Genomic DNA, 21,342 nt, shown 5'->3' on the forward strand with positions numbered 1-21,342 from the left:
AAGATATTTCAATTGACGTTAGTTAACAATGTTAATACAAAGAGAATATCAGATGTAAATAAAAAAACACATGAAGTGCAAATTTAACAAAATGTGAGAATAATTTCATCTGCTCACATGTTTCACTTGATAGAGAATGCAGGCAGCAACTGAAAAAAATGCAGGCAGCAGTAGTCCTAAACTAAACACCCATTTCGACCCCGCCATGCCAAAAGAGCCCATTCCCCCACTGACTAGTAATTTACCATTTGCAAAACGAGCGGAATTTCGAAAATACAAATCAAAGACACGAGTAATAACTTTGTGTGGGACGTGAGTCAGCAGGAAATCGTTTAAATGTTTAATCTTCCAGAAAGCGTAACAAATGGCATGTTCTGATTATGCCCTAGTCCAGTTGCTTGTATAGAGCTTGACACATAAATGTCCAGCATGCTACATTATCAATTTACCTTCAATTTTAGATGGTATGTAAGACTCTGACAAGAATGAAAGTGCGTGCACAGATAAGGCTTCAATCTCAAACTTTACTCCTCTTTGCAGAATCAACTGTAGCTCCAACCTTCATAACAAACAATAAGATACACAGCATACAATTCCAATCCAGTTGAACAAAAAGAAAAATGTTTTGGAATGTATATGAACAATACCTCCATTGTGGTACCTCCCTTTCAAGGTAGCATCTAAGTAGCATGGCTTCAACTTTTCTTTTGTCTAGAAGGAATATTGAGAGCACGGTATTTATTAGATCAGATATGTAACTAGGTCAATCTGACGCATTACAAGTAATATCCTTATTTACCTTCAGCAGTCAATGGAAGGAGACACTGATTCGGAACAAAATATCTCTCAGAATCAGAAGGAAAAGCTCCAAGCCATTGTATCTCTGGGACACGAAGATGTTTCGTGTCATAGGCCATTTGCTAACATAATCGTGAACAATAGATTAGTCAGGCAGGATATGAAACTTTAACTCAGCCATTACAGAGATTCAAGCGACTCAATGATCCTGCACATTTTATATTCAGATCTCTATAATGATAAACTTATAAATACCAACCATTGAACCAAATCTGTAAGTGGTTAAGATGTCAAAGCCATAGGGATCACAATCTACCAAGCAATAAGCAGGTAGGCACAAATTCTCAACCAGAAGACGCAAAAACCTGCTAGGATACAAAATGCATAAATCAAAGAAAGGCCAAGCATGTACGTTCCTAATTGTGCACACAAACAGACACATTCGCAATGCAAAATGAAAATGCAAGCTGACTTATGGCTTCATAGCATAACAACTTAAGTATATGAAAACAAAAGTACACACCTTCTTGTAGGAATATCCGGGTAACCTCTTCCCTGAATAAAGATAGAATTCAAACAAAGAAATATTGTTGCAAAAGAAACTAATGTCTTCAGAAGATTGCTTACAGTGATGACAATACAGTGATTTGCATTGCAGAATTGGTCGTTTGCTAGCCTTTGGAAAACTGATAATGAAGTTCAACATGGACGGTCTTTTCAATAGAAAGTACGTTGGGGAAGAATCTTATACTTTTTTTCTCTTATTTTCTCCAAAACAAAAGCATTTGCTTACCTGATTCTTTCTCCACAACTAATATGTATTGAGCAAGACTAATGATATCTATGCACAAGGTTAAGCAACGTTTCTCCCCATTTCTAATCACTTTGCATTTTAAGTTAAAATGAAGTACCAAATAAAATTATAAGAAGGAAACTAAACAGTTGCAGTATTTTCACCCAGAAATTAGGATACCTTGAACTTCTTCAACATGAACAGGAACAGGGTGGGCCTGCAGAAAAGGCAAATGCCTGAATGTAGTTTAAATGGTAAAGTTATTTACTACATTAAGATCAATTCTTAGTTCTTACAGTGTTGGGAGAACTTATGCAATCAAATATCCTTTCTCCTTCAGAAAATCTTATCCAGCCCATAATTAACCTACAGCAGAAACATAAGTCTTACCAAAAGTCTTACCACTTGCCAGTTAAACACATTTGCACACATCATTATAATATGAAAAACTCAATAAAAGGAAAAAATTACCAGCTTTGAGAAAATTAATAATTACTACTGCAGTAGTAAAGGAGAATTCTGATGACAGAATTCAACATATGCTAGCCTTATTAATATACGTTTGATGGAATCATATTTTCTCACTATCATCAATTACAATTATGATGTCAATAAAAACAGGGGATCTCATAACTCTAAAAAAGTAGTAGATTAAAAATACGTGTCCTTTGAACTTCATAACAATTTTTAGGCACGCCAGTGGCGAGATTTTATTTTATACAAAAATGTACACACATTCATGAAATAGTATTATATGTAAAAATAAAACTACTGCTACTATTATTATTAAGAAAATTCTGACAAAAAAGTGAATTTTCCAAGATTGACTGTGATCTCATTTTGTACCCGTTCCCTGCAGAAACCTACAAAAAATGAAAATAAACGAAGTATAAGCATCCCAAACATTAAACACGGATAACTTTCTATTTCAAACAAATAAATAGCTAAACAAGCATATCAGAAACTCAGAGAAGTTTTATCCACCAAAATTCACCAAGAGCCAAACCAAAAAAAAATTGGCAAAAAACGATAGTGCAAAAAACTACCACATTAAGGTTATGGCGACTGCATTGCATAAGAATACATATATCATTAATTGCTTGGTCAACCACCGACTGATCTGCATTGTGAAAAAAAAAAAAAAATCACAGTGTCATGGGCAAGTTGAACACTTGAACCTTTACGATAAACTTTTAACAGGTCATGGCACTGACTTTTAAATAACATAATGTCCAAGATCGTGACAATTTAAACCTGAGTATAACAAAGAATTATGGTACATTTGTGCAAACTTTTGTCACAAGAAAACATTTGAGCTTTTTTATACGTGTGGACAATTGTATAAGTAGAAATGAAACCAAGTAAAACCAATGAGTTGATTTCAATCATGCAGCTGTAGAGTCGTAGAGAAACAACCTTGTAGAACCTAGGCTAGAACTCATACAACACAAAGTTATAGTAACAACCAATCCACAAAACACTAAGAAGAGAAAGACAGTTGAAGCCATAAACTACTGAGTCCTGAATCACAATTGCCAAACGCAATTCCATCTTTCAATATGGGATACTACATTGCATTGCACAATTTGTGGCAATCTTTCACCTAAATGTTAATTCGAGTCGACTTCTACTTCCAACCAAAGGATCTCATTCATCATCAAATTAAGTTACAGTGAAGAATATATAATTTCATGCTGCTGCAAATTGAAAGACTCACCCAAAAATACAGAAGGATAGGTGTAATAAATGTCTCTCTTGGAACTATGCTTGTTCTCTTGCAAAAGTTTCTGAACTATCAGCATCACTCTCAACATGACAGCTGAAAGCATGAGAGTATCGTAATCGTATCTACAATTTCACCTCTCGTAAATAATTAAAAGAATAACCAAAACATTGTGAAAAACAAAAGAAATCTGACCTAGTCTGTGGGCGTGGGATTTCCTGCGAAGCGTGAGAAGTTCCTTTCCGCACGGCAAATCGGAGGCACAAAAGCTGCATTGCGAAACATTTGTGTTAGAAACGAAGAGGTGAAACGGTGATTGGTTGGGATTAGAATCGAACCAGTTGGAGTTGGAAAGGGTGCAGTAGCTTCTGAAGCGATCGATGAGAATGAGCGGTGAGCGTCCGTTGGTGAGGTCTGCGAGCAAAGCTCGAGTGAATTCTGAAAATGCAGAGAAAACGATTCTTCGATCGAGATTGGAGGGGAACGCGAAGAATGATTTGTTTAATTTGAATGGTTTCGTAACCTTTGATTTTCGTGAGTAGAATTACGCTCTGTGGCTGTGACTCCGACTGGAACCTCGTCCTCTTTCCCTCCATTTTTGGCCTCTTCGAATGTTAATTTTAATATATGAATGAATGAATATTTGATTCTTTTGGATGAAGGTTTTAATTTTGCATAAAAAAAAAATGCTCAACTTTACCTCCAAGTTCTTCCCCTTACGAAGTTACCACCACTATATTGTTCAATAACCAATACAATACTTTGGCAAGCACACGTAAGAATGTAAATGCCCAAGCTCCAAGGATACTTTAAAAATTACTCATATTCACACTTGGTAATCTTGCCTATTTTCTCATAATTTTGTATGCATAGCTTTTATTTTGCTTTGTATGAAACAACATCTCTATTTAAGCAACTGGTTTGGGTTATTAGTTATTGTATCTAATAGTATTTTGTAACTTACTACTCTTCAATTATAGAAGAGATTGGATAGAGTTGGGGCTTGATATCATCCATTATCCCGAAAATATCTTACTCTTCTATATTTTTCTATCTCTAATGATTCAAAATAAAAATTTTGGGCCTCACTTTTTTATAGAGAACAGTGCTGTCCAAAGGACCAAAGCAACTCAAACATTTTCTCTCTCATCCTATGGTTGTTCTCTAGTGGCCAAATATACTAAAATGGGTTGTTGTCTGAGTTATTTCTATTTAACACTTTGTGTTAGAGGTGCTCTATAAGTGCATATATTTGTATCGATTAGCTGTTTTTTATTTGATTATAAAAAATAATGAATATAAAAATATTGATTAAAAATACAATTACAATTCATTTAACAAACTATTCAACAATATTTTAATCATAATTAATTAATTATCATTCAAAAAATGAGTCCTAAAACTTATTAGTCCTAAGTTGGTATTCTTCAAAATATGTTAAAATATACATTACGCTGATTAGTTGTAAACCCACCAATTTTTTATATATGTCCTATTTCATTTACCATTACTATGTTTTTTATATCTAGTATCAATACAATTTATTATAAAAAAATATAAAAAATCATGGTTGGGGAGGTTATAATAGCAAGAGCCATTGTAAAATCTAAAATAGTAACATGATTATCATCAAAATTTTGAAAAGAATATAAATATATATCTTTCAAATGTAAATACTACTTTGAAAAGACTATTATTTTTAACTTTTTATTATTATTATGTTATTAGTATAAAGTATCAAATGTTGTTGACTTTTTAACTTATTTTAATAAATCTTTTAGTATGTATTATCTTAATAAGTTCCTTTGTCTCATTTTAATAAATTTTATTATTAAATTTTTAAAATAAATTATCATTTAATAATATCATATTAAATAAACATTTAAGTCGTCAGTCATCCATGAATAAATGGGAAACCATGTCCTTTTTCTTTCCTGACAACAAGCCTTAAAAAATAGTCAAAATATGGTTGAAACTTGAAAGAACTGGAACAACTGCCAAGTGGGCCGCATATATGGGAACTTTTTTTTTTGTCTTTTTAAAATTATTTATTTATTTTTATAACACTTAACAAACAAATTCTCTTTAACGCGGAATTGATTCATGATTAATTATGGAGAAACTAGATCATATGGGATCCACTTGCACTGAATCACATTCTTTCACAAGCCTTTGACATATTCATATCTCATCTCCTTCAGCAACCACAACAAACCACTTCAAAGGTCAGAACTTTCCTCGCAATTACGAATTACATTTGTTGTTATTGTGATGGGTTTGTTTTCCTTTTGGCTTCTTAGTTCCACACATGTCTTTCTTTTACAAGCTCGATTCCTACTTGATCGGAATTACCACTGCATATTGTTTCGTTTGAATTCTCTTTTGCCTGTTAACTTGTTGTTGATTAGTCATCCATGACCTTTAAGTTTTGCAGATTTATTCTCTGTAAAAAGTGTGTTAGTGTTAGATTGAACTTGTGTTGCACTGTTGCTATTTCTGGAAATCTAATGCTCCTTGACAAGAACTGCAGTTGGATAAGTCCTCCACACGATCAACCTTTAAGTATTAACTGTTGTCCTTCCCTCTGATCCACTATGTTAATTTAGTTTCTCCAAAATTTAATGCATCAATGTTGTCTTAAGTCTTTGTCAAGGAGTATTTCTTTTCAACTTTTAGATTGTGATCTTGAACCATATTTCATTTCCTTCGGGATGGCTCTTGCAAGTTGTTATTTTGAAGGCATACCCCCCTGACTTGTTTGTGTAATTTTGGGTCACTGTTGTTGCGAACTTTTTTGTCTTGGAGGATTGCCCATGACTAGTGGAAAATACTTGTGAGGGTGAAATTCTGTGAGATGACTAATGGACTGAGCAAAGAAATTGGAATTTACTTCAAAGCTCCGTTGTTTTTCCAAAACAAAAATTATTTGACCTCATGTTTCTTACTTTTTCAGTTCCCTTTTATTCTATTTTTTTTGTAATGAGAACTAAACTGGGAATGTTCAATATGATGAGGCTGATGTAACTTTCATTAGAATTTGAAGTGATTTGACTGAGGTTAGGAAATAGAGAGGTAAATAGGAAGTCCTAGTTCACTAGTTGCGTTGCTCTATGATTTTTTTTTTTAATTTTGGCATCAAGAATATTATGGGCAAAGTCATTGTATTTCAATGCTATTATGCTACTTTTATGGCCTATTAGTTATTTTGCTTACAAAGTCACTAGCTCAGAAGAATTGGATGCATTTTCTTCCTTTTCTTTAAATGAAGGTACGCCATTCAGGAGATCCATATGGCTTGTATCAGTTGTATGTGATGATCCAAACGAGCTCATTTTGCATTTGTGTTAGTAAGCTGAAGTAGAACTTTTATTGATCTCTGGCACCTATTGTAGTATGTATTTGAGCATACTAGTTTATTTTTCTTGTGAAAGCTCTTTGAATGAATTTAAGTTTTATGCTTCATCTTTTTAATACTTACAGTTACAAGTCTAATAATGGCTTATGGATGTTCATTTACATTCCTTCCTTATTTGACTGATGTTGCTAGTTTGAACTGTTTTGCAACTGAATCAGGTCCTATATTGCTGATCCTTGTTTCTAAATTCCTCTGCATGGCCAACAATGGTGCAAAGGATCCCTTGCTGTCAGGATCACTTGATGCGACTCAAAAGACTAAACAGCAGTTATTAAACAAGAGAAGGCTCCTCCGTTCTAGAAGTGCTCCTCACGCAGAGCTTGTTCCTACAGAGACAAATTGCAATGAATCAATTCCTCGTACTGCATCCATATTTCAGAATTTGCATCCAAGTTTTAAAAGAATGGCTATCTACCTTGCAGTCTATTTAGGTGTAGGTGCTTTAATCTTCTACCTTGTCAGAAACCAGATTAAGGGGCAGAAAACAGATGGAATTCTTGATGCTTTATACTTCACAATTGTGACAATGACCACTGTTGGATATGGAGACCTTGTGCCAAATAGCCACCTTGCAAAACTACTTGCATGTGCTTTTGTTTTCTCTGGGATGGCATTGATTGGACTAATTGTAAGCAAAGCAGCAGACTACTTAGTTGAGAAACAAGAACTTTTGCTAGTTAAAGCCATGCGCATGCACCAAAAAATTGGTTCAACTGAAATTTTAAGGGAGGTTGAGACCAATAAAACAAGATACAAATTATTTCTAGTCTTTTCCCTTCTTTTGATTCTCATCATCGTGGGGACAATTTTTTTGGTCACAGTTGAGAAATTGGATGTTATAGATGCATTCTACTGTGTTTGTTCTACAATTACAACACTGGGTTATGGGGATCAAAGTTTCTCAACTCAAGCAGGAAGAATATTTGCTGTGTTTTGGATATTGACAGGTACTATTACTTTAGCTCAGCTTTTCGTCTACATTGCTGAACTAAACACTGAAATCAGACAAAAGGAACTTGTCAAGTGGGTACTTACAAGGAAAGTGACCAATTTAGATTTGGAGGCTGCAGATCTTGATGAGGATGGGACTGTTGGGTTTGTTGAGCATTCTTTCAAAGTCATATATATTGTTATACTACCAATGATAAACATGGCTTTATTCATTTTTATCTCTTTTCTTTTGTTTCTCATAGGGCTGCGGAATTCGTTATTTATAAGCTCAAAGAGATGGGGAAGATTAGTCAAGAAGATATATCACTTGTGATGCAGGAGTTTGAACAGCTTGATGTTGATGATTCTGGCACACTATCAACTTCGGATATAACACTTGCTCAGTCATCTTAGACCAACACATTAACATTGCACCAAGTTGGTACCGAGTGTTCCTATTTTTCACTTTGATCACGTAATGCACACCATAGCAGAACTTTGATGAGCATGGAAAGTCTGAAATTTCTTGAAGGGATTGGCGTTTATTGGTCAGTCTCATACTATCGATTTGTTGACTACTTGATCAAGGAGCTTCTTATGCATATCATGTAAGTATATAAGCTTAAAAGTTTAAGCTTCAGAGTCTTTTGTATTTAACTGCTTAAAATACATAGATGAAATCGGAACATTCAGTTCAAAGCACATTACTTGAGTTTAGGATGAGTCACACATGGTTTCTGCATTGACCAAGATGCTTGGAATCCTTGGATGTGTGTTGGAAACATGATTCTAAATTGTGGACTCAAGTCTCATTGAAGCATTTGGAAGTAGTTTTTCATCACGTTTGACTTGAGTCATAATTTTTTTTTTAAATACCCCTGTTTAATGTTGATATTGTGGATGAATTGCAAAACAAAATACATTTTGACAATTATACACCTATAATTACTACTACCACCACCAACGTCATCACCATTGGTTATCATCACCAACACCACTACCAATGACACCTCCATCACCACTATTATTGCTATGGTCATTATCATCATGATCATTACTGGTATTTTTATCGTTATCGTTGTTGCTGATCTTATAGTCACATAAAAATACTTTTAAACTAATTTTAATATGATATAACACTTTTAAAATGAGTTCCTTTGAAACTAATGATATTTTAGAAAATGGTTTAAAAAAATTTTAAAATTAAAATTAAAAATCGATTGTTATTTTTAAAAATTTCTACTCAAACCTAAAATTTTAGCTTTAAACTGTGTTTTTTTTTTCTACAAAAGTTTTTAAAAGTTAGAATTTACTCGAGTACAACAGATGGAAAGTAAATGTGTGCGATTATTCATGATTGAGCAACTACTAATAGTGCACAGAAGATTTAGTGAAGTTTGAATAAACTTTACTCCCAATTTTTTTTTAAAGAATTCGTTTTAAAATTTCTTTAAGTTTTATATTTAATTTCTAAAACAGTACTATACGAGAGGTTTTTATTTTTCAGAATCTTTGATGGTCGAAGATTTTCATTTTCTAAAAAACAACACTTTTTAAATTATTATAAAAAATTAAGCATGGGTTAAAGTTGTCTGGCTGTTATCTACTACTGGTTTTTGAACCCTTTATCTATGATCTGTCCAGAAAGGTTCCTGGCTTGTTTGTTGTTTGTGAACTGCAGTTAATTTCAAAAAAATGGTATTGGTCCACCATTAACATCATTGAGTAGCCGACGAATTTTTCAAACTTTAAATAATGGTATTTGCGTGCCATTGTCTCCTATGTTATCAGTTATTCATCACTTTTACACAATTACACCCATCTGCAAAGACATATAATCCGATTCACTTGCACAAAGACAAATAGATATAAACAGATTCAAGACGGAGAACAATTCGTACATAAAATACTGATAAATTTAGTTTTGTTTCAATTCAAATTTATCATATCAAATTTGGTAGGTGACTGACATTAACAGTTTGACAAAAATTCTTTTCTTTGCATGAATATCTCTGCTCCCTGCAACATAATTTTCCTCTCGCTTTAAGTAAAGTTAAATATTTCAAACCTGTAAAGATAACAAAAGAGTTTTTTAAATATTCTTACCGGTTTATTTCAGCGTAAGATTATCACTAAAAAGACTAAATTACGCTTTCCACTTTCGATACTTAAATTACATCCTTTTTCATTTATTGTTTGAAAATATACATACATCTTCACTAAAAAATTATTCTGTGTTCTTAAAAATTGAGATAAAGAATGTAGATAACATTTTAAAGTCAATAATAATAAAAGTGTTTAAAGTTCACTTAATTTTCTAAAATATTTAATAATATGTATATGTTAAAAATTAATTGTTGAAAGTTATGAAAAAAATCATTGAAACGCATTTTCACACTTATTCATCAATTTTAAGAGGTTTATTTATGTTGAGAATAATTAAAGTGTAACTTATACTAACCTCAATATTAATCAGTGTTCTACCAAACACACTAGTGGATAGCAGCAAGGAAGCTCCCTTCAAAACAAGATGATTCACAATATGCGAAGATAATACTACATTAAAATAACATTTTTTAGATTAAAGTTTTTAGTATATTTACTTTAGAATTAATTAATTAGTATTATATTTTTTTCTCTCATAATATTACTTTTTCAATTTTCAGGGCATCTGAATTCTGTTCCCTGACGAGTAATTGACAAATGAGCACTCAGCAACTAATATGGATGGCACGTGATGGATTGTCGAGTACGACGGTTCCACAACTTTCGAGACCGATTAATAGATTCCCATCATTAAAAAATACTAGTACATTAGTATTTTAGAACTCTATTTAGATTAACTTATTTAATATTCAAAATAATTTGCAACCAAATTTTATTTGAATTTTAAAAGAAATTAGTAACTGGTCAAAATGAAACATTGACTTAAATACTTTGGTGTTTGGTTCAACTTTGAAAAGTCGAAATTACGTTTCTAAACAAATGCTAAAGTTGAACTATTGATGAAGATTTTTTCTTCCTATCTAAAACATGAGTTGTTAAAACAAAAAGAGTAAGAAATAGAGAGAAGGGTGGTGTCCGTTAGAAACAGGTCACAATAAAGCAACACAATTATAGCAATACGCGGGTATCCCTAGCATTAGCAATAGTAGCAATTAGCAAATATTAGCCGTTGGTGACCTAAGCATTATTTCACCAATAATGTCAATGAACAGAACATGTACCGCATATCTCATCATCATTCACGATCACACCCACACTCAAACACTGCCATCACTGTCAATTTTTTTTTCCTTTTCAAAAAGACTCTGCCACAGCCGCAACTCCATTTTTCAGTTCATATTTTAGCGATTTATTCAGCCAAAATAATTTGAAGGAAAAACGAGAAAGTTACGACTTACAACATTAGTACACAACTCAACCGTTAAAATGCCAGCTTGCGAATCAAAATGATAATTATAAGAAATTAAAGAGATAAAAGCCATTCAACAAAAAAGAGAGAGATGAAAGCCAAGAAATAATCATAATCGAGTAAAATTCTGTTTTGGGCTTGAAATATTCAAAATCGCTGGTATAATTAGTATATTTTTTTAAAAAAATATCATTCTAGTTGCGATTAATTTAATTAATTTTAAACATTAATTAAATGAACCGACATTTTTTTCACTAGTTTTCTTCTAATATAATCACGATTGTGACCGACACTACACTGCACACCTCTTTCACTGATCAACAGTCGCCTTAAATTAATACTTTTAAAATAAAGATAACGATTTTGATCTGTTAAAATTTGACATGACTTAACTTAGCATGAGAAGAAGTAAATTAATCAGTGTTACGTACATTACAGCCCCGTAGAGTTAAATGAAAGGATTACGACATTACATTGTAAGTTGGAACATTGGCATTGACACTGGCACAGTAGCAGAGTACATAATTAAGGAGCACTGTGTCTACCTTATTAGTCGGAATTGTGGCGAGTATCCAGGGGCAGGTCATGGTGGCCGGCGACGTAATCAAGGAGGGCTTCCCCGGCGTTGTGGAGGGAGGAAGTAGCGTCGGCAGAGTGTAAAGGAGAAGTCTTGGCGAAGAAGAAGACAAGGGCAAGGACTAGAGCTGTGGAGAGGAAGAGTGGCCAAAAATAGGTCAAGAGGGTCATGAATCTTGGGGCCATGATCACGAGAGAGAAGAGCATTGCCCCGAGAAAATGGTATCTGAACTTGACCACCTTCTCTGGGATCTCCATGGAAATTATGTGAGTGAGGGTTGCCTTTTCTGTGCACAGATTCTCTCAGACACAAGCGTTTGCTTTGTTTGTTGGGTTTTTTTATTTTGAGTCAGGGGAACACACTCGTTTTACACTCCCATAATCACCATTTTATCCCCCAGTTACTTTACTACTATACTAGCATTTTTCTTTTGGTTCACGTGTGAACCGTACTTTGCTCCGTAGAGTTTTTAATTAAAATAATACTGCTCCCATAATCTTCTTCTTCTTCTTTTTTTTTAAAGTTGAAACGGACAGAAGCTACTCGAAAATTATACCATTTAATTTCATATATTGAAAATAATGAAATTAAAGAAAAAGATTCTCTAACTTACTTCAAGAAAGATCATACGTTTGTGTATCCGTGGGAAACGGATGTCGATAACAAAAAAAGTTTGTAATGAAACATTTTTATTCTTTCTTTTACGCATTTAGTTTGTATGAGACCATTGGATTCGCTTCGAAATTCATGTAACGACAAATTGGATAGAAAATTAAACATATGCCCTAAACAATCTCATCCCATCTTATTAATAAAACTCTCTTATATATTTAGGATTATTAGTTGCAAATATTAAGTATACCAATAAAACGCAATAATCCTATTTAATTCCATTTTTACTTAAGATAAGTTAGATATGATCTTATAAAAAAATATAAAAATCATTCTATTACATTTTTTTATTGACAAATATTAATTATTAATTTTTTATCAATAAAAAATTTAACTTATTATCTTTTTCTTCTTTCTCTCATATGCATTGAAATGGTGATTCAAAAAACGTGACAAGTTTATGATGTTATGAATTGAAAGTGATTCTTCCTAAGCAGTACATCTGTCCTCAATTGGTGTGTACCTCACACCCTTGCACAATTTGCACTACAGTTCTCTATATTTCCACGTCTTTGAATTTATGAGGAAAAGTGTGACTGAAAGAATCATTCATGAGTCCTGAGTCATGACTTTGGCGGTGTGATAGTAGATTTGAACATTGGCTTGTTACCTTTTTCTCATTCTTTGAGCTTAGGCCTGCACGTGCTAGGTGTTGCCCTAGTTGCTCGTGATCATTTATTATTTTCGAACTATATATTGCTGCTATTTTTGCTGGAAAAATTTTACCCCTCTTTAGTTTAGAAAAAAGAAGATAAAAGAGAGAAAAACATTTTAAATTTAAATTTGAAAAAAATACTTTAAAAATAATTACCCCTCTTGAATTTTGTTAAGGAAATAAACTTTATATAATTAATGGTTATTATTGCACTTTTTCTTTTAAAGTATACTTCTTTCACTTTAGAGTTCTCCTCGCTTTGGAGAAGTCAAATTCCACCACTTAAAATAATCAAGATTGATTTAAGAATGATTAAGAAGGGTTAGAATACTAGAATGACATGCATATATACACTATATGTCATTAATTGAGAGCAAAGTAAGTTAATTTTAATTGTTACACATCTTGCCAAATTAATGACAAACCAAGTTGTGTTCAAGTTTACTTGAGTGATATATCAAATCAATAACAAAAGTGCCAATTGAACAAGATACATTACAGTCTACAGATAGACGAATCTATAATGTGTGGAAGTAAAAACATCGGAGGCCAAGTGACGAATAGAGATAAGGAAAGAACACGACACTGGGACTGCGGAGGCAACAAGGGACACAAAAGATTCGAGTTGGGAAGGAAGGAGTTGAGAGTTTTTTTTTTGGTAAAATATGACACTTTTCAATCAAGAGTCAAGAACTAATCACTCGAGATATTAAAATTATTTAAAGGAATTGAGATGATATGAAGTTATCATAAATAAGAGCATTTTTTGAAATATTAAAATTTATTGGGTGCACCAAGAAAAAATAAGGTGCCTTAAGTAATTGCCTAAGTGTGAATAGTATGGTTAGTCATAGGTATTCTTGCAATACAAGGGTACAAGATTTTTAAGAGATTTAAAACTGTTATTATAAGTGGGACTTTGACGTTGTTATTGCGTTGGTGTTGGTGCTGTCATCTTCATCTCTAAGAAGAAGAACAACAAATCAAGCAAGAAGGTGGACGCCATAGGCAACACTCCTTTGATGATTCGGATCAACAGCCTCTCCGCCGTTGCCAAGTATATATCTTTCTCTCTATGCTCCCTTCATTCTCTTTTCCAATTCCACTCACAACCTTTTTATTTATTTCTCTTCAGATTCTCGGCAAGTGCGAGTTCTTAAACCCCGGAGGCAGCGTCAATGACCGTGTTGCTGTTCATATTATTCAAGAGGTTAAACTACTGCTCTATATCTATTTATTTCAATCATTCACTTCTTCTGTTATTCACTGTTTGGGATGGAATGTCAATTATCTCATACTATTCATTCATTCATTCCCAATCTGATACACATATACATATACTTGTACCACCTGTATGATCAGTGCAATTATTCTAAATATAATTGTCTCAATTATGTTATTTACACCTAAGCATGTGTTTATGTTTACTTAAACACTTAATGATATGACACAGGATATATATTATGAGTTCTACATCAAGTGGCATAGAATAACTAGTTTTATGTGATATTTAAGTCATCAGGCTCTTCTATCTGACAAACTAGTCTTTTGGGTTGGACTTTCCTCTTATGCTTAAGTCATAACAATTTCACCCTTAAGATTTCTCCTACGATTGATTGCACAGGCTCTGGAATCTGACCAGCTACGTCCAGATGGAATTGTCACTGAAGGGAGTGCTGGAAGCACTGCCATTAGCATTGCCACTATTGCTCCTGCGTATGGATGCAGGACCCACGTGGTTATTCCGGATGATGCTGCCATTGAGAAAGTATTTTATAATCAAGCAAACTCTATTGTGAAATTAATATAGCCATAAATCTCTCTAAGATTTGTATGTGATTTATGATTGTCTTGTGTTAACCAACCTTCAGTCTCAAATACTTGAAGCCCTTGGGGCAACTGTTGAAAGAGTGAGACCGGTGTCCATTACCCACAAAGACCATTTTGTCAAATCGCAAGAAGACGGGCATCTGAAGCAAATGAGTTTGCATTGAAGCGTACAAATTCACAACAATTGAATGGCAAGGAGGACACCGAGAAAATAAATGGTTATGAATCTGATGGATGCAGTTACAGCTCTCTGTTTCCTGAAGATTGCCAAGGTGGCTTTTTTGCTGATCAGTTTGAGAACCTAGCGAACTTCAGGGCCCATTATGAGGGTACAGGGCCTGAGATTTGGTAGCAGACCAATGGAAAGTTGGATGCATTTGTTTCAGCAGCAGGCACTGGTGGTACTGTGGCTGGTGTTTCAAAGTTTCTTCAGGTTCACCACAACCCCCCTTCCTCCACGTTGTAGATGTTGTCGTTTTGAGTGTTAAAGTTGTCTGAGTTGTTTCTTGTTCTATGTTCTCAACAGGAAAAGAATCCAAACATCAAGTGCTTCCTCGTAGATCCTCCTGGCTCTGGTTTGTTTAATAGGGTAACTAGGGCGGTGATGTACACCAAAGAGGAGGCAGATGGAAGAAGACTTAAGAATCCATTTGACACTATAACGGAAGGAATTGGAATTAACAGGATAACAAGGAATTTTGCAATGGCAAAACTTGATGGGGCCTTTAGAGGCACCGATAGGGAGGCTGTTGAAATGTCTAGGTTGTTACTTACTCTTTTGTAAACCATCCTACTTTTCTTATTTTTAGCGATTTTTTGTTCTTTTGTGTCAAACTTGAAGAAATGATGAAATGAAGTGATACCAGACTGAATGTTTCACCAACTGTTGTTTTTGATGTATCAGGTTTCTTTTGAAGAACGATGGTCTCTTCCTTGGGAGTTCTTCTGCAATGAACTGTGTTGGAGCAGTAAGAGTAGCGCAAGCAATTGGCCCTGGTCACACAATTGTAACCATTCTCTGCGACAGTGGAATGAGACATTTGAGCAAATTCTATGATGCTGAATACTTGTCTCTGCTTGGTTTGACACCGAAAGCAACTGGTTTGGAGCTCTTAGGCATCAAATGAGAAGGTTTCTTCAGATTTTTGAAATTTTAATGCCACTGTCTAGCTGCTATATACTTGAGTGCTTAGTGCCTGCCTTGGATGAGAGTGGCCACCTAGAAGTTAGTTTAGTTATATTGATATATAGAAGATATTACACTTATTAATACACTGTTTTGGGGGGTATTACAGGGCTCATTCTTTGTTAGTCTTCATGGTTTATTAACTAGGCCAAGATCACCAAATTGTTGTAAACTAAATATATTCAATTCAAACTGTTTCAGTACGGGGATGAATTAGGCCAGCGGTCTTCGTTTTGAAATTAATGAAGCTGGAAATAGTGCACGGCAAAAATCTTTGAATACAAACCAATAATTGAAGTGTCCAATACAATCATATAATGAAATGAAAAAAAGTTTAAGAGGGTGGAAAATGCATAAATTATTTTAGTTGGACAGTTAAAATATATATTGTGATGACATGACATTCAAATTGGAGGTTAATGATTAATATAAAAACTTGCATTCGAAATAATCTTTAATTTAATAACTTTTAAGATAATTATTATAAAAATTTTAAAAAATTATCATACTGATATTAATGTTTGGATGATTTTTTTTTTTTGTGAAATATATAAAACAAAGGCCTAAAAGGCTCTAGGAAAACCCACTTGCTAAATCAGCTCTCAACTCAATAAATAAAATTAGGAGCAAAAGAGAAAAATCGGTAGTAAACTTCTTCCATCAAAGCATGTTTTGGTTTCTTTTTATTGAAACCCATATACATTTTAAATCAGTAATAATGACAATTTGTACAATTGAGGTTCATTCACAATTTGATAATTGTATCAAAATGAATCTAACATTTACATGTGATCATTGTTCATTTATCATTTAATTCTTGTTGAATGAATAACAATAACTCCTGTTTGAAGAACACGATTTGATCCTTTGATCCAAATAAGGTGAACTTAGCTCCTTAATAACTCCTGTTAAGCACGATTAACTTTGAGGCACAAGACCTTTATTATCAAAGGACTAACTCATGATAAATTTATTGTCAGAGTACATGATCTGAGACTTGGGTCTTTGAGAGATGACATCAAACTGTGTAACAAAAGGTGCTTATGTTGACAATCTTGAAGAATAAAATTTTCATGTCATAGAGATTCGACAAAGTTTAACGTTGGCTGTGGAAAGCCTAACACAACCCTCTCCTTTTATCCGGGCTTGGGACCGGCTAAGAATAGCAAAGCTACCCTAGGCAGGAAATCTTGAAGAATAAAATAGCTAAAAAAAATCTCCAATGCCATTTCTATAATGCCAAATGTCTGTGGGAAGACATTACCTCCTCTCAAATTCAGATTCTTGGCAATGTGGATCTAACCAATCCTTGGTTGATTCCTTTGCATTGTTGATGCATAATTTTCCCCCACCCACAAGCTCCCTCAGGTTATCCACCTTATTCTCCCTGCCCGTCCCACTAATTCTCTTGTCAGCTTCCTTCAGTTTTTGCTTGAACTTCTGCTTCCGGTTGGATGAATTTAGCTCTTGCTGTTTTGCTAGGGAAGGAGGCGCTCCATGTGGGCCCAAATAGATGTTTTCTTCCTTCTTAGCCTAAACACAAACAAATATAGTTAGAATATATACAATGTCTTCCCAGAAGTTATCAACATCTAATCTAAAACCTGAAAATTATATGGTCTCTAGTATAAGAAAATTTTCTTTAGCTGACCTGTGCTGCAGAATTAGAAGATTCTACATCATGTACATGAGGTTTATTTTGATCTGAATCTTCAATTCCCAAACTTGGAATCACAAATCCATCAGTGTCTACATAAAAAAGTCCAACCATTCAAGATCAAAAGCAAAAAAGCTAATTTTTGTCCCCAAAGAACCCATCCCAACATTACTAAATAGAAAGTGTTAAGAATCAAGATACATGCATTCATAGCAAAACATACAGCACAATAAATTGCAAAACTGAACTATATTTATGTATAAGTATAGACATAAACAAGTAAAAACAAACCTATATCAGTGCTAAAATTCTCTGTATGCTAGGACATTATGATTCCTACCCTAAATAAATACCTCTAATTTACATGAAAATCAAACAGTGTTAAAATTTGAATCAGCTGAATATCAAATTAAGCTGGAACAATATGCATTCCACACGGATGTGAAGCACCGAGTGCCACAAGCAATATCTTCGGAAAATAAAATCCACATAACATGAGAAACCCACAAACAATAGCAGTGAATTAATTAATAACCAATCCTTGTCAAAATTATATGAGACCCTCATATATGCAATAAATAAACAAGAATCAATCTGAGACTAATACAGAATCTATCAGTATATCCATTCAATTCCCAACCCCTATTTCTCCCCCTTCTCGAGTCCGGTTTGTTCATTTAGAAACCAAAAGAGAAAAGTAACAAAAAAAAAAATCGAAATTGAAAGAAAAAATGGCATACCCCACTCGTCTTCTTGTTGTTCAATCTGATGAAAGGGATCCATGGTAAACTGACGACCATGGATTTGAAGGCGCAGTGAGCAATAAGGCCCGATTGAACAGAGAACAACAAAATTTCACCAACACCAATCTTGAGAGAATAAAACACAAGAAATCAATCAATTTAGAGAAAGATGCTTTCTCGGTGGAGGGAATTGAGAGGACATTTAAACCCTAACGCTAGGGTTTCGCTGTGCACGCTTGGTTTGATCGCCTACCTTAATTGCCCCACCGGGCAGAATTGTTTAAACTTTAAAGATTGAAATGTAGTTTAGTTCTCCACTGGTGAAGGGTAGTTTTGTCACTACAATTCTCGAATGGGATTCTCCATAGCATATGCTTTTTTTTTTTTTTTTTCCTTTTTGGTAGAATAATTGACAGTCTATAAGAGACAAAGTTTCGCAATTGTTTATTAGGTAATTTTAAAATGTTTTTTTTATAATAGGTCATTTTTAAAAGTTTTTTTTTACTGCGGTAATTTTTAAAAGTTGCCCTTATATAATATTATTTTAATTCCAGGTCTACATTTTAGTTTTATATGAAAAAAATGTTTTTGTTAAAACTTTAATATGATATTCAAATAATTATTTTTCTTTCGAAAAAAACATTATAAAAAGTATATCGTTAAATTTAAAAAATAAAAATATTTGTGATTTAATTCATATTAGCTGTCAAAGTTGTAATGATATGAAATTAGATATTTACTTTTAATAATGCACTTTTGATTCTTGTTCCATAAATATTTTATATTTTTAATTTATTTTTATATAAAAATGTATTTTAATTCCTATATTAATGTATCATTTTTGTTTTGACTCCTACATTCTCTTTTAATATATAGTTTACAATGAAAAAATATATAAATATAAGGATTGGAATTTTAGTTTAACCTTATTCATTTCATCATATAAATTGGGAGGAAAGGGGTGTAAGAAATGTCAATTTTATGCATTAAATTAATAAGTGATGAGATATTACTTTTTTTTTTTTTACTTATATTGAGGAAAATGTACATAAATTTCAATTGTGATTATTGGTGAAAGAAAGTTTTGTTAATTAATTAGTGGTATTTTGATTTTCAGTTGGCCTCTGCATATTAAAAAGTAAAACTAAGAAAACTTTTTATTTGGCATAGTTTGATTCAATTGAAAATTGAGTTAATTTTTCCTTGAGATTCAACTTAAAATGAAAAAAAAATGCAAACTCAATTAATAAAATAAAATTCATTCAAAATTATATTCACAAACTTTAATTGAAACTTGTGGTAAAAAAAAGAATTAAAACACCTATTCTTTACTCCTTTTACGCCACTATTTCAAAAACCACTTTGAATTCTATCCTATCCTTATTATATGGACAACAAGGTGATAATAAAGTTAGATGATCCTATCATCCTCTTATTGTGTTACTCACTCTACTAGAATTGTCATTAAGTTAGGTTTTAGAGTGTTTCTTTGTAAGAGCGTATTTTTATAGCTAATAAAAAAGTATAGTCATCAACTTTATACGGTCTCAAATACCACCAAAATCAACAAACAACCTTTGAAGTCAATATCAAACTCACAATCTTCTTGCAATATGATATTCAATTATACACCTTACTCAAATAGAGAGAAAAAAAAAATAGTAGATATAATAGGGTCGAGAATGTTTCCATGTTAGAATTTAAATTTAGGTTGAAGAAAATCCTTGTTATAATTAATGTTTTCTCTTCAACACAAGCTCAATTTTTAAAATTTATTTTTATCGTATTTGGTTTCTTTTATTGTTCAGATTCTATTCTAATTAAACACAAATTAGAATACAATCGATACATTTTTTTAATATATCCTTATTTTTAATTTCACCATTATTTAATTATTCATGTTATAAAGTGACTACGAAAACTAATTAAGAGTGAATTATTTTAATTTAACTAATAATCTTAAATTTGAATATAAAGAATGTACTAGTATGTGTTAAAATTTATTAATTAGAAAAGGCTTTACCACCTTTAATCATCTTATTTGACTCAACTCCGAATAAGGTTATTAAAATATTATAAAGTTAGCTGTAGAGTACTTAAAGCGTCTTTATTTTGCACCAGTATTAATAAATTCTTTTCATCATGACATACATTTTAAATGCAAAATTTATAATTGAGAATATTTTAGACACTTATTTAAATTATTATATTTTGCAATTCAAAACAATGGAACTCAACTTTCTGCAGAGTGGATTCACATAAATGGTGTTTTGACAGCAAATTGGTCAGAGGCCATGCTTGTTGTTGTGAGGGGGACGGTGGATACATGAATATGGTAAGCACATGGATTTTGGACTGATGGGGCGATGTATGGAGAATGAGCAAATGGTTATGGTCCTTTTTCATTGCAATAAAAATTGTTGGCTTTCCGAAAAAAAAAATGCACTCAACTTTCAGATATTAAGAAGTTTAATCTCACAATATTATTGCACAAAAATATTATTGATAACAAGTGCTAGCTAGACTTTTATAAGAACATAGTCAAGTGATATTGCACAAAAATATTATTGATAACAAGTTAATAAAATTAAAATATTAATAAATAAATCATGAAAAGTGCTAGACTTTTATAAGAACATTAATGATTAAGGAGTAGGCATAATAATCCACAAGATTTCCCACCAAGAAACACAATCAAAGTCACGAGAAAGCCAATGCGATGTCTTTTTGTAAATGACCTCTGTTTCCACGACTTTCTTGTCTGTTGTTCTCCTTCATTTTTTCATGACATCATTTCTTTGTGTAGGCACGAGCAAATGATTATGAGAGAGGGGATTAAGGCTAAGAATTGTATAAAAGAAGGTAGAAAAGGTTAAAAAAGATGACAGGGACATTCACGTTTCTGATTCTAGAAATCAATAAAAAAGATAATATCATTTAAAGTCTCC

General features: G+C 32.8%; 4 protein-coding genes and 1 pseudogene across 10 annotated transcripts; 2 read left to right on the forward strand and 3 right to left on the reverse strand.

The window, feature by feature from the left end:
- Positions 1–4,225, reverse strand: LOC100813920 (meiotic recombination protein SPO11-1). 3 transcript variants are annotated; one of them, XM_006575647.4, is made up of 15 exons: positions 4,015–4,224; positions 3,838–3,919; positions 3,653–3,752; positions 3,510–3,583; positions 3,309–3,410; positions 2,638–2,711; positions 2,438–2,454; positions 1,888–1,957; positions 1,772–1,808; positions 1,592–1,639; positions 1,322–1,484; positions 1,058–1,163; positions 800–920; positions 648–711; positions 1–559 (listed from the first exon to the last, which is right to left on the reverse strand). In XM_006575647.4, exons 2-15 carry the CDS (start codon positions 3,908–3,910, stop codon positions 433–435), a joined length of 1,176 nt encoding a protein of 391 aa, XP_006575710.1. In that variant the 5' UTR covers positions 3,911–3,919; positions 4,015–4,224; the 3' UTR covers positions 1–432. The 3 variants fall into 3 exon arrangements, with proteins under 3 accessions (XP_006575710.1, XP_040865641.1, XP_040865638.1); XM_041009707.1 differs by having other exon boundaries at positions 1,322–1,353; positions 1,426–1,484; positions 3,838–4,221; XM_041009704.1 differs by having other exon boundaries at positions 2,641–2,711; positions 3,838–4,225.
- Positions 4,226–5,385: 1,160 nt separating this feature from the next.
- LOC100777388 (two-pore potassium channel 1) lies at positions 5,386–8,613 on the forward strand. 5 transcript variants are annotated; one of them, XM_003519582.5, is made up of 3 exons: positions 5,386–5,539; positions 6,888–7,824; positions 7,923–8,613. In XM_003519582.5, the coding sequence occupies exons 2-3, from the start codon at positions 6,926–6,928 to the stop codon at positions 8,071–8,073; spliced, it is 1,050 nt and encodes a 349-aa protein (XP_003519630.1). In that variant the 5' UTR covers positions 5,386–5,539; positions 6,888–6,925; the 3' UTR covers positions 8,074–8,613. The 5 variants fall into 5 exon arrangements, with proteins under 5 accessions (XP_003519630.1, XP_014626285.1, XP_040865648.1 ...); XM_041009714.1 differs by lacking the exon at positions 5,386–5,539 and adding an exon at positions 5,546–5,876; XM_041009721.1 differs by lacking the exon at positions 5,386–5,539 and adding an exon at positions 5,546–5,876 and having other exon boundaries at positions 6,888–7,676.
- Positions 8,614–11,349: 2,736 nt separating this feature from the next.
- Positions 11,350–12,023, reverse strand: LOC100500219 (uncharacterized). The gene has a single exon (NM_001251750.3). It carries the CDS (start codon positions 11,906–11,908, stop codon positions 11,624–11,626), a length of 285 nt encoding a protein of 94 aa, NP_001238679.2. The 5' UTR covers positions 11,909–12,023; the 3' UTR covers positions 11,350–11,623.
- Positions 12,024–13,501: 1,478 nt separating this feature from the next.
- Positions 13,502–16,197, forward strand: LOC100814453 (cysteine synthase 2-like; annotated as a pseudogene).
- Positions 16,198–16,902: 705 nt separating this feature from the next.
- LOC100527167 (uncharacterized) lies at positions 16,903–18,666 on the reverse strand. The gene is made up of 3 exons (NM_001248937.2): positions 18,392–18,666; positions 17,646–17,743; positions 16,903–17,527 (listed from the first exon to the last, which is right to left on the reverse strand). Exons 1-3 carry the CDS (start codon positions 18,432–18,434, stop codon positions 17,255–17,257), a joined length of 414 nt encoding a protein of 137 aa, NP_001235866.2. The 5' UTR covers positions 18,435–18,666; the 3' UTR covers positions 16,903–17,254.
- Between the last annotated feature and the right edge of the window lie 2,676 nt (positions 18,667–21,342).

This window comes from Glycine max, chromosome 2 (genome assembly GCF_000004515.6).
Source record: "Glycine max cultivar Williams 82 chromosome 2, Glycine_max_v4.0, whole genome shotgun sequence".
NCBI lineage: Eukaryota > Viridiplantae > Streptophyta > Magnoliopsida > Fabales > Fabaceae > Glycine > Glycine max.